At 38.1% G+C, this 13767-nt stretch overlaps 1 protein-coding gene across 1 annotated transcript in view; it reads right to left on the reverse strand.

Annotated features, from left to right (window-relative positions):
• Positions 1–1124: 1124 nt before the first annotated feature.
• Positions 1125–13767, reverse strand: part of PPP3R1 (protein phosphatase 3 regulatory subunit B, alpha) — a 39129-nt gene continuing 26486 nt past the window's right edge. The window contains exons 3-6 of the mRNA XM_050314591.1: positions 7132–7308; positions 5612–5671; positions 4669–4853; positions 1125–3305 (exon numbers count right to left, since the gene is read on the reverse strand). Coding sequence (XP_050170548.1) covers positions 3258–3305; positions 4669–4853; positions 5612–5671; positions 7132–7308 — 470 coding nt within the window. The 3' untranslated portion in view covers positions 1125–3257. The remainder of the gene's footprint in view (positions 3306–4668; positions 4854–5611; positions 5672–7131; positions 7309–13767) is intronic.

Genomic DNA, 13767 nt, shown 5'->3' on the forward strand with positions numbered 1-13767 from the left:
GGAAAGAGTAAGACAAAGAGGTAAATAACATATTTGCACTTAATCCTGAATCTGCACATATATAAACTTTTTATTTCTCCTGAAAATGATCTGTAAGGACAGCCTAGTGAAGACAAGAGCCACTGGGTTTAGTACTTGCCAGTGTACCAGAGCACAAACAACTGGAAAGTCCTGTGTCTCCTCCTCGAAATACTACATGGACACAAGAGTAGAGATTAGAGAGGTCAGTCCCAGTAGGACTTAAAAATGGGCCCTTTTCTCCTAACCCTGCCTGCCAACCTTGTTGCCAAGTCTTTTACAAAATAATTCAGTTCAGGCTTGGGAATGAAAACAAAAACAGAAACGAGATTATCAAACACACAGGCAAACTGACTAGGCATTTCACTCAATGTCCAAGTTTCCAGAGCAGCACTTTGCAGTATGAGATTATCATTACAGCCAAATTGACTCAAGCCTTCAGCTGCCAACAGATTTAAGACTTGCTGAGTTACCTAAATATACAATGCTCAGCAGTCCAAGCTGTACAGGGGAGAGCAGCTCCAGGTGCACACACCTGGTCAGCACATCTTCTGTTCATCATCTGCATTTACCTCAATTAGCCTGAAAGATAAGGGAGAGGGAGGCAAGAACACACAAAAATTATTGCTTATCCTAAATCAGGTGCATATTGATCCCAACCCAGATCAGCAGGAAGGACAGGGCAGCACTCAGAAGACCCAGACACCTGCAACCCAAAGAGCACAGGAGAGCTTCTGGGAGTGACATACCCGTGCAGGGAGGGCTGGTGTCACCAGCACAAGGCTCAGACCTCTCCCTGAGGAGGTTTGTTTTGCTCTTTAAGCCACCTTCCACTTACCACAAGGATTTCAAGGTATTTTATCCAGTTTGGACACTTAGCAAAGATAACTATGTGGTTTTGAAAAACCTCAACATGTAAGGGGTCTTGAAACACTGAAATAAATCCTGAAAGTGTTCAGTGGACTGTGCAGCCTGTAGAGTTTTTCAGTAAATCTTCATAATGGAAAGAGTAGACAAAAAACTGTGAACAAGTTTTCCTTAGATCAGTGTGCAGAGCTGCTTTAAGGTGAACAGGAAAGGTTGTGCAAGTACTGAGGCACCCCAGCCAAGGTTCAAATATTTTATTTTGTATTCATATAGTATGAAGGTTCTTATAGTTCCCACAACATATGATGTAGCATGCAGAGGAAAAACTAAACATTCAACATAAATCATTTTTCCCCACACAAACTAAAAAAAAAACCTCATCCCTCCCCTTCCAGTCCCCCTAAGGAAATAACATTAGCACTAATTTCTATAATGCCAGCCAAGATATGCACAAGCAAGAGAAATTGAAAGCATTTGCTAAAATGTTTGTAACAAATACTTATGTACAAAAAATTCACAAAAGACTAGTTCCCCCTTGAAGCAGAGCACATGGCAGTTGACACTGGAACAGATACAACCACTGGCTGGGATTATAAACCACGTACTGATCCAGAGGAAGAAAAAAGTTACATGTAGTGGAGATTTTTGTTTTGAACATTAACATTTACCAAAGTTTGGCAACATTATCTTTTAAATTATGCAAATTATGTAAACAAGAGGAACATTTCAAATCGATCTACATGCAAAACTTCATGTCATGCAAGGACACCAAGCACCTGGATTTCTCTCTCACAGACAGAGCCCATGATGTGCAGCACTCAGTTGAAGGAACAGCTATGGCAGACAGGTGCTCGATTGAAGAGGTTCAGACAACCTGCACTTTCCACTGCTCATTATAAAACAATTTTTTTTTAATAGAAAAACTACTATACAGGAAAGATGTACTGTTCTAAAAAAATCTAGCAAATGTTTTTCTTCCAGCCAATAGTACCACTGCAGAAAAGGGAAGGGATGATATAAAGTTGTAAAACATGGCTCGCTACTTTTATATCACACAAATATATCAAGTTACCTTCCGTTACAAATTATGATATGGACAAATCTAGAAAAGAAAAACATTCTCCAGGCAAAGGACTGGAGAACTGCAAGAGGTATAAATTTAGATAGTGTGAAGTTTTCCTCCTCTATGGCATAGGTTAACAAGATTTCCCCCCTGTATGAATCCTATATACATATATATATAAAATATTACCAGTTATTTATGCTACCTGTAGTATTTTTTTAAATGCAGGGGGGAAACTATCATGGTTGAAACAACAGAATTTAAATGGCAAGAACATTTTATAATCTAAGTACTGTATAAAATAAGTAGGTGGGAACCCTGCACAGTTATGTTGATCCTAATTTCATTTAAGCTAAGCACAAGAGAAAAATCATGAATGCATCTAACAACTTGAGCAGCTGTATTTAAACTGAACCCAGAACAGCAGATGTGCCTTGGCTTCAGGACAGCTGTAACTGCTCCCAATTCTTGGGTGACAGAGCCTAAGGGCCATCAAAGCATTCTGCAGTCACTATATGCACACGAGGACTAGTTCTTGGCAGTAGCATTAAACTATATTCTCATATTAAGTAGAACTGTACTAAGTTATTTAGCAAAGAGACACAGTCCCTGGTAATATATTAACAGGTATAAATAAACTTAGTCTCCTGTGTTACAAAAAAAAAAAAAAAAAAAAAAAAAGTACTTAAGGTGATTTAATAAGAAGCAATGCTTTGTCAGCCAGTCAATATATAGAAACATCTGAACAGTCACAGGAAAAGGAAAAGAGTTGATCTAACACCCAGTTAAAATTTTACATTCTTCTACTATATATATAAAACTGTGTGAAATAAAAGTAAGGATGTATATCCATATATTGAACTGTTAATATTCTGCTTGGCACTTTGTACTCTAGTTTTGTTTCTGAATCAAGTATATTAAATTAAAGCCCACCTAGCTACTACATATAGAAAGCTACATATATATCTATATATAAATACACACACACATATATATATATAGATAGATATTTCCTTGTTATAAAAGATGAAGAAAAATAAATTAAAAAGCCAACCCCTTCCCTTTCTCCGCCACACTGATATGCTCTTTCCATCTTTGCTGTCCTTCAGACTTTAAAGTGCTACACTGAGTTATTGAGAGAATAAAAGTTCAATAACACTTAGTTGGCTTCATGAGGCTCATGTTGGAAAATGTGGCTTCACAGAGAAAAATACTTCCATTTAAATACACAGAGAGCATTGCTGGACGTCTGGAGCAGATCTTCAGAGATGGAGAAGAAAGCAAAAGTGTTGGGTGGTGCCCTACAGAGTCACACGTCTACGACCATCTTTTTGTGGATATCTAGGCCTCCTACAACCTGGGAGAAAAATAAGGTTCAGAGACATGAGAATTGAAAGTTAGCAAGGCACAAAGAACACATTCAATAGATGCATTCAGGTCAATCATAATGACAGTACCTCCCTAGCCTCTCCACACTGATTTACATTTCACAAGTACTCGTGAGGGACAGAAATGAATTATGTACGAACCAAGGTCGTTCAATATTAGCACAATTTACACACTCAGAGGCCTGAAAACCAGTGTAAATGACACCATTTTGGCATTGCTCCCCAGCTCCTATTCTGACCTTGCACTGTTTTTCTGCATGTTAAATAAAATGCTGACTTGACTTCTAAAAGACCCTGTAAAACTGTGCACCTTCCCATGAGTAGCCAAGGGTCGGTCTTAAGAACAGAAGCAGGGTTTCTGACAGAATTGCACACACCCAGAAAAGAATTACCAGTGTTCACAGGGGTGTGATCCATGCAAAGCAAAAGGAGAAGGTGCCATGTCAGAAGAACTTTGTACAACGTGTGAACAAAACTCAAAAGCCAAATGGTATCTTTCAAATGCAACAAATGAAAATGTATTTTTGCAGACAGATGGCACAAGGTTCAGAGAAGGCAAAATGCCAGAACAAGAGGATAAGAGGTTGTAAAAGTGAAAAGTCTCTTGTCAGGTCAACAAAAAATGATGAAATTCAAAGGAAGAAGAAAATCTAACAGTCGCACGAGACAGGAAGCCTGGGCAGAAGCCCAAGCACAAAAGAAAAGGCAACATCACTTTATGGATGGCTGGAGGATAACAGCCCAGTGCAAGAAATGAAGAGATAATGCAGTAATCTGGGTCTCTGCAGGCTGTGACTCTCAGACCTTTGCAGATGACTGTGTGTTTTTTACATGATGTCACAAAAGTAACTTTAAAAAACCCTCAAACATGCAAACAATAGAACCCCTTCCCTTTAATAGTTGGGGGGATGGCAGATTTCCTCCTCTATTTTTTAGAAATCACATTGAGTGTGAAAAGGTTATGTTTGAACTGAAGTTGTAAATTCAAAGAGTAGGGAAAAAAAGCAATTCCCAAACTGTGTTACCAGGTGTGTGTTCATTACCATTCCTTTCAAATTAATGTCTAAACATTCGTTGCAATTTCAAATGTTCAAGATTCATTTCATTTTCTGAAGAGAGAATTTAAAACTTGCTGTTAAATAATTAAATAAATATACCACAGGGGTGAAAATCAACCATTTCAGGTCTCAAGTGGTACATTCAAGCATTCTGCTCTGTAAACCCCAAAGTTCTTAAAAGGCACGTTTCAACTGTCTGCCCTATTTCAGGAGCAGCAGTTGAGGGGTTGTTCTCCCTGTAAATGACACAAGTTTTCTCTAGAAGTTAACTTACAGCACAGAATTCTTCAAAGGATATTCTTCCATCACCATCCTTATCTGCATTAATTATGGTTTTATCTACAATTTGCTGTAACTGAGTGTCTTTGAGATTGTTCCCAACCATCATCTTCAGCACCTGGAAGAGCTCTCCGTTTGAGATATAGCCATCTTTGTCCATATCATAAATGCGAAAAGCAACTGGAGAAATAAAAAAAAAAATATACATAAAACATTCAGTGACAAATGTGGTCAGAAAAGAGCAATATACTCACTTCAAAAATATCAACTGAAATAGTTTTAAGCACCATAAGTAAAAAGATTCCATTAAAACCTAACTGGAAAATCACCCCACCACAAGAAAAGCTCCCAGGCAGCAGCTCATTTGCAAGTAGAAAAAATTACAACCTTCCAGGGAACAGATGAATCAAAATCCTACCTGGTTACTTTGCTGCAAACAATTTGGCATCAAGACTGAATTTATTTTTAAACATTTCAGTCTTAGTTATTGGAAGCTACATGTATGACTGAACCGATCCCTTTTCCACTCCAAAAGTTTGGGTCCCGAGATGCAGTTCTGAAACACCAATTTAATGCTTTTCTACCATAGTAGCAAAAAATGGAATATTATTCTTAGGCCCCATTAAGCAAAGCATATAGTTCACAAAACCCTGCATTAAGCTATTCTTAAATTAAATTTTTTTTTTTTTTTAAACAGGGAGCAACTTCAGTTACTGAAAATTCATCAAAAGGCAACCTCCTCCAACCTTCTCTGCAGAAAAGAGTGCTGGCAAATCTTCACACAAATAAAAGACAGCGTGTGCAAAAATCTTACAGTCTGCCTTCATGATTTCCCACTCCTTACAAGAATCTGGATTTGCTGATTTTTCAGTTTTAACTAACAAGTGTATTTTTTGAGGATCAAAAAATTTTCGTTAAGGAAAAACCAATATACTTACACCTCAACTTCTGTTCTTTGTCTCCTTTGACACTGAACTGGGAGACTCCTTCTATAAATTCTAAATAATGCAGGAAAACACGTACAAAAAAAGTGTATTATTTACTAAGTCAAGGAAATCAACATTCAGAAATATTTAGAAATTGTTCAAAGAATTTAAATTACCACAAAATCTTTAAAATATTGAATACCTTGTGACACCTAAGTGTCCACATATTTTGAGACTTCAATATTCTTTAGTGAGAAGTACCCCAAATCTAACCCTGTGTTCACTGAGCAGACTTGGTCACACCAGGATTTAAGTAATTTTGTTGCTGGACTTTCACAAAAGAAGCTGACAAAAAGCTCCAAGACCTCTACAAAACCTACTGCATTGGGGATTCTAATTGTACAGCTCCTCTCAAGACTGGTTTCTCAACTAAAAGAATTACATTAAAATTGAAAACTGCTCTGCAAGAAATAGTTAAAAAAATACTTTTCTCTAAGAAAGAGGGTAAAAGGAAAATTGATTTTGACAACTTCCTGTTCCCTCCCAAGAAGAGCAGCTCTTGACAATTGTATTAATCACAGCTCAATGTCACAGACAATAAAGCATCATCTTCCATCACTGCCTATTTTTTCACAAGGAGATTTTGCATAGCTCCATACCACAATTACTGCTTTCGATCAAAACTCAACATTCCAGTTACCCTGTAGTTAAGCCCTATAGAAATCCGAGGGGGTTTGCAAAGGTTAGCAGCTCTTGTACGTTAATATTTTATTTAAAATGTCAGCCTGTCACTATAAATAAGATTAAAAAACTTTCTCCAATTAAAAAAAAACCTCAAAAAATTTACCTTTTCCAGTCATATGCAACAAGAGATATCAAGTATTACCTTGAACAGAAGTTACAAATATTATCACTTCTAAGGGTCAGAGGCTGTTTTAATAAACTAGTAATGAAAATTATAACGTGGCCCTTTTAATCATGAATATTTCAAATAAGTCCAAAGTTTTGACCAATGTACTAAATCAAAACTTTTGTGGTTTTTTTTTTTTTTTACTTGAAGTGTTTTAAGATCTACCTAAAAAGAATCCTGTAAAAGAAGTATGAACACAAAAATCTGGGCCCCTTTCTATTTTCTAAATACTCCAACTAAGGACAGATTTAATTTGGATAAGTATAACTAATGCACAGACACACCAGTTAAACATCCTACCCCACTTTTTTCAGATAGCATCACAATTAAGAGCCTGAACTAATGAACTTTAAGAGACATTTAACGAGCAGCCCTAAATCAGCATGATCTTGAAAGCTATTACTATACAATCTGCTCTTCTAAGGACTTCATTCAGGAGAGCTCTAACGCACCAGAGAAACTAGTTTTACTGGTGTTTAGTTTCACAAGGAATTAGCACCTTATTTTGATTAATAAGTTTGCTTCACCCCTCCTTTCTCAGCTGAAGAAAAAACAGAATGTTCTGAAGCTCCAGGAGGTTCTGCTGAAGTGCCACCCCCTGTCACAGAGCACTGTGCCTTACCTTTGAAGTCCACTTCTCCATTGCCATCCGTGTCAAATATATCTATTACTCGCTGTACTAACGGGTTCTGTTGCAATTCGGGTAAGGACATGAACTCTTCCACGCTCAGAGAACCAGAGTTGTCCAAATCAAGCTTCTTAAACCTCTTTCCTAGTCGTTTTATCTCATCAGCATCAACTGAAATGAAAAACAACCCCAGGCTTATTGTCAGAAAGGCTTCAGTAAACCTTTGGCATTTAAACACAACACACGTTTCATTGCTTTCCTACAAGATCTTCTCCTACTTTATTACAACTATTAAAACACCTTCGTGGAAGGCTGTAAAGATAACATAAAATTCTGAAGACAAACACAAGCCTTTTCATTTTATTTTAAATAAGCCTTACCTTTTTTCCTCCCTGCACCAGCCATAATACAGTTAGCCCTGTGACTCACTGAATACCACATGCTGACACAACATTTTGAAGGATTGAGGATGCTTAGCAAGTTCTTAGTCAGACAGCTCTTACAAATAACAGGTATGAAGAAATTAAAGAAGAGAATGAATATTCTCTGAAGGATCTAGCATTACCTTTGCACTAGACTAACAAAAGATGTGAGAAAGACAATTATATTTGACTTATTAGCAAAATTAGTGCTTCTTCAGTACAGCAAATGTGAGATTTCCTGGGATATGTGATAAGTTGAGCAGGTTAACACATTCCCACTGCTGACCAGCTGACTCACCTACTCAAAACATCCCTCTGACAGGTCTAAGATAATTTTTTTCTCTCCATCTCAGGAAACAGACACACCTGTAGTCATGACCTGCATACAACTATTTTTTTTTTTGTCCCAGAAATTAAAGTATATTCAGGTTCTGCAGTAGTAACTCTTCATCTATCCTCTTCAAATTTACAGAGAATCTCAGTTCAAGCATATACCCAGTACTCTACACGTCTGATTTTGACAGGGATAGACTAAATTTGTGAATTTTACCCATAACAACCTGAAAATATCCTATCAGCAGCTTGATTTATGAGACTCAAGTTAGTTCAGCCGTTGCTCACCCTGTTTGGCTATGAGGGAGGAACTGAGGTCCTTAGGAAACCCTAGGAAGACACCAGCAGGCGGCAAACCACAGCAAACACACCTCACAGAACCCCAGGCTGGCCAACTCCCCCGACCAATTTGCTCCCTAACATGAGCTGCCTCCTCAAAATTTCTCAGCTCCATTCAGTGTTTTTGCTCCAATAGTAACAAAAATTGCATCTTCACTTCGACAAGGCACATACCATCACCTGATCCACTTCACATCACATTAATACCTTCTTAGGCTTTTGCATAAAGCCAAACAGCTCTGAGTCTTTCTACATAAGGTCAGCCAATGTGCAGAGCTGTATGTTTGCAAATCGTAGCTGATTCAAAGACCAAAACAGCAACAAACTTCATTTCAATTCCTTGATACCCTTGTCTAAAACGAATGAGACACAAATCCAGAGATCCTCCCAACTGCACTACTGCAGAATGAAAGGCAGAGAGCACGCCAAGTCCAGAAGCACCTGATTTTCTGTCAAGACTTATTTTGCCTGAGTAGTAAGTTCTGACATTCTGCAGTCAGTCAGGCTTGGTTACTGCTTGCAACTGCAGAGGAAGAGGGCAAAAAAGGGTCGATAGTCCCAGAATAATCTTCCCTTTGCTGTGCCAGCAAGTGACAGATCTGATTCTGCCTCTAGGGTTATAACAATAAGACTAAACATCATCTGCTTTCCTCAGTTTCCAGTGGACCTACCCCAGTTTAGTGCAAAACCAGCACCTTGTCAAGCTATGAACAGGAGAACCATTTTTACTGCAAGCTCTATTCCAGGTTTGCAATTCCCATAGGAAGACCTGATATCCTAAAAAAATCCTTACAGCATAAGCACTTGCAAAAGCATAAAAATATTAAGGGTGGCTTGTCACATTACATTTGTAAACACATTTTCCAATGTAAAATGAGTGTATGAATAAATACAATTTACAGCTAGATTACTTCACTTTAAAACAACTAAACAGCAAACTGAAAGTAGTACCTATGGTGTATATAATGCACTGTCGTCCCCCTACCAGATCAGTGGAATCTCACTTCCAATATTAATAGAAAGACTAATTCTTTCAATTTCAGTCGGTGCTAAAGCCTCATAAGCAAGTTGAAATACTTCATTATTCTTCAATTTCACAAAGTCACAGTGGAGAAAAATGACACAGCTGGATCTCTTCTCCCTTCCACAAAAACGAAGGAGTTAATAAACTGCTAGTCCTGAAACATTTCTAAATTACACTGAAAAAAATCCTAAACATCAAAACACAGCAATGACATTTTTACAAAACAGGACATAAAGAAGCAGCTGCCTGAGCCAGGGTTGCAGACCAGCAGTCATTAGATAGCACCATTTTCTCACAACCCAGAAGCAGCATTAAAGCAAGCCTTATTTCACAACTCCAATTTCCTGCTTATGGAGCTCAAGTCCATGCTATTTTTCCTCACAAATATATAAGCAAAGGCTCCAAGTGAGACCCAGGGTTCTGTCAGTGTTCTGCTGTGAAGTGGAGCTAATTATCACATATACAAGTCACTCAAACACTGAAGCAGTTTAAATTGGCACGAGCTGGCACAAAAGACACACAAGACCGACTCTGCCATCACAAGATCTCCCACACAAGATGGGCTAAGAAAACAAACTGTTGTCAGAAAGGTATTCTATCTTGAGCTAACGTACCCCTAGCACGGCCTACCAATATGAATTTAAAAAAAGAACATTTTGTTGGGACGTTCAGAAACTGATCCAGCACATACAATGATAACAATCAGTGCTACTCTGACAATCTCTGCCAACATCTGCAGGGCACAAGAACCACTGCTGGGTTAACAAGCCTTGCATTTGCAATTAGACAGGTACTTAAATTTACAAACCAGCAACACTTAAGAGCAGATAAAACACCAACTTATTTTTTTGTTTTCAAGACTGTAGTCAGGGCTTCCAAGATTATGGATGATAAAGATAAGAATCAGATGAGGGGAAGGGGAAGAGGTTGGAGAGGCACATAAGAAAATTTCTCAAGAACGTTTAACATTTTGCTGAACTAACAAAGCAACAGTTGCCTAAATTAGGAAAGTAAACAGTCCTGATACTTAGAAAATGTTAATTACTTTTTCTCAACATATACACACATCCAATTTCATATCTTGTACCAGTTCAACTGCAATACACAGTCCAGATACAGATATTTACCAGTAGTTTCTACTGGAGAGGAGATTACAAATTTCTCATTCCAAACCTTGAAACATTCAAGCAAAGGGTTTGACTGCACTGGAGACCTGAGAGAGGTTCTACTCTTGGGGAGGGGGAAAAAACAAGTCAAAGAGCAGGACTGAAAAACTTAGTATCTCTGCCAAAAGCTGACCAAATAGCAAACTCTTCCAAAGTTCTGTTTCTGGCAAATGACACACCACGGATTACAGTACTCAGAGGGGGAAATAATGAAAAAACAAAGTAATTACTGGAATAGGAAAACTTTCTTTAATAGTTCATGAGCATAAAAACCTCTGTTCATAATGAACATATATGGATAAACATCTGCAGATGCAGTGTTTCATAACTGACTGCCTGAGGATTTCGTATCAGAATTTAATTATTTTCCTTAAATATACTGCAAGCACCTCACCTACTGTTAAATGCTTTCCACAAGCTGAATTTTAAAAGCTTATACACTTGAAAAAAATTTGTATTTCAGTAGCATCTTTGTCTTCATAAAACAGCTTAAGGAAATGAAAGAATATGAATATAAAATAAGGGATGAATGCATTACAGTACAATATGACTTAAATTTGCATAGTTTCTGTCTATTCTTCCTTCAGTTCACAGTCTTTATTTCTGCTGACTCTCCCTGCTTAGGGCTGAATTTACCTAAAAGCTACGTGGGTTTTCTGGGGTTTAGTGTTTGTTTCTTTGTTCTCCTCCAGCTTTTTAAAAGGAAAACAGCATACATTTATGTATACCAGCAGATTTCAATAATACCTCTTCATTTTTTGTTGAGATTATCTCCCAGAACATGCATATACAACAGTCTCCATCTATGATGGATGTGCCACTTTTCACAAGAATTTCTTTTTCCTTGGTATTTATCAACAGTCTTGCTTAAAATTCCACATAGCTCTCACCAAAGAACAGAGCACTGAATTAAATTTCCAGTGTATGAACAAAACACGACTTTCCTTCTTCTCTGCAGGCTCCTTGCAGAGAACCCAGAGCCCACACAGACACCCTCAAGCTCTGCTGGAAACGCACGACATAGTTCAGATCCAGGGAAGGTTTCTGAGCTGGAAGGACTGATGGTGGCAGTAGCAGACAGAATTTTACAAGACAAGCTCAGGAGACCAGGACAGGGATGAAAACATTAGGGAAATCCAAGGCAGTCCAAACCCGTGGCTGGGTAAAAGGGGCGATAATGAGGAGGGCCGAGCTTTGTTTACATTGTTTGAGGCAGAGCTTGTCGGTGACTCATCCCCGAGGTCGGAGCTGCCCCGAGCTCAGCCGCAGTGAGTGTTCCCCTCCCTCAGACTCGAGTTGGCCTTTTTTGTGCTGTGCTCACCAGCTGACACTTGGCTCTGTGCTTCCTACACTTTTCCATGGAATCGGACAGTATCCCATCAGCTCGGCACTGATGTCTGAGCTCACAAACTGAACAAGTGGTTGGAAATAATACCTGCCAAGGGGTTTTCTTTAAAAGGCCTTGCTGGTAGCCCTGTTGAAACACCAAATTATTCACTGTTTTAAAACACGCAGAATTATTTATGTTTATTTTCTAATCAACTTTGAGTTTCCTTCACCTTGTAAATTAACAAAAGGGGCGTGTGGGAGGGTTAAATAGTTCCAGTTTTAAGATATTTTTGTTCAAGAGCTATTGGCACTTTCAAAAGATTCATTCCTCTTTCATCCAAGTATTAAAATTCTAGAGCCAACACCTGCTTCGTATCTTGAATTCATTTGCATACATCTAAAAATGTGATGAATCAGGACTCCAATGCTTCCAAGAAACTACATGCAAGTGCTCTGCCTAACTCCCATTTTAGTGCAGGAGCTTTATCCCCCAGTTGTTCACTTTTCTAATATGTTGAGCTACACTGATGAGTACCCCATTCCCTCCCCCCAACCCAACAGCAGAGGATGATCTGCTATGTTTTAAAACAATTCTGTTTCAAATCATTAAGCACATAACTGATGCTCAAATAGGATTCTAAAAACCATTCAAATGGCAACTCAAAAAGCTTCGTTGAAAGCCAATTTCAGTGTGCTCTATGTTGAAAAATGTAGTCTCAGAAAAAAATTTAATGCTTTTTTTTTCTAGTCAAGGTAAAGGTAGAAAGCTAGCTTCCTATTAATGTGAGAGTCAAAAGTAAAGGATGCCTTAAAAATCACGGAATCATAAAACGGTTTGGGTTGGAAACACTTTAAAAATCCTCTACTTCCAACCCCCTGCCATGGGCAGGAACAACTTCAACTAGATCAGGTTGCTCAGAGCTCCATCCAGCCTGGCCCTGAACACTTCCAGGGATGGGGCACCCATAAAAACACAGCACTCTGCAATCTACTGCGTTCAGTGACGCTCTAACAGGATAATTGCTTATGCATTAAGAAACGCAGTACATCCTTTGCTGCAGAGTACACAACACACAGAGTCATCTGCAAAGGGTCCAGACCTTAGAAAGGCTGCACATCTCTTAGGAAAGAGGTGTTCAGCACTTCTAAAATCTGTTTACCTAAATGTTTAAGCCTCTATTTAAAAAGCTCTCTTTTCATATACTCTTAAAATACTGGCTCAAAGTTTTAACTAACAAAAACCAGACCAGAGTGTGGTCACAGAGAGCCCAATTTCCATGTATTCTTCAAACATGAGATCATTATAAACAAGAATACTGCTAAGGTATTGGGGAAAATATTTCTTGTAAATAAAACATGTTCTGAAATTAATGTTAAGTGTTTCCAGGTTAATTTCTTCTCATAAGAATGGATTGCAGAGATCTCAAAATAAAACAGACCTTCAGCAAAACTCTCACCCCTATCTACAGTCTCATCTGATTCACGAATATAACGTTTCAGAGTAGCAACCAAGTCAGCCATTTCAGTCTTGGAGATCAGATTTCAAAAAGATGACGCCCTTGAGAACACATTCAACCACTTGTCTTGTATATGCTTACACACAGCTGGCCTAATCCTTTTCATGACTTCAGATGTGTCATTTACAATTTCCTAAGTTAGAAGAGAGATATTAGTCTCCTTATCCTAATAATCAAAACACACTACAAAATAGTGTTTATACTAAAAATACTATAAAGTATTTTTTACTCTACTACAAAGTAGTTTTCTCCACATCTTTTTGTTATGATAAAATTTGCTTATGGATAATTTGACATCAAATTTTCACCATGTCAAACAGCACTGGTTTTTTAGTAATTTCTGGGATGTGGCACAGCTGAGAAACAAAACCAAACCCTCTTAAGGAATCCAACAACACTAATTCACCCACTGAGAAGAACTGATGTTCTAAAAATGAAAGGAAAAAGAATGCACTTGACTAATGGTGTGTGCCTTCTGCATGGTATCCTGAATTTGCTTC

Source organism: Myiozetetes cayanensis, unplaced genomic scaffold (genome assembly GCF_022539395.1).
Source record: "Myiozetetes cayanensis isolate MyiCay16 unplaced genomic scaffold, myiCay2020 scf2-11, whole genome shotgun sequence".
Classification (NCBI taxonomy): domain Eukaryota; kingdom Metazoa; phylum Chordata; class Aves; order Passeriformes; family Tyrannidae; genus Myiozetetes; species Myiozetetes cayanensis.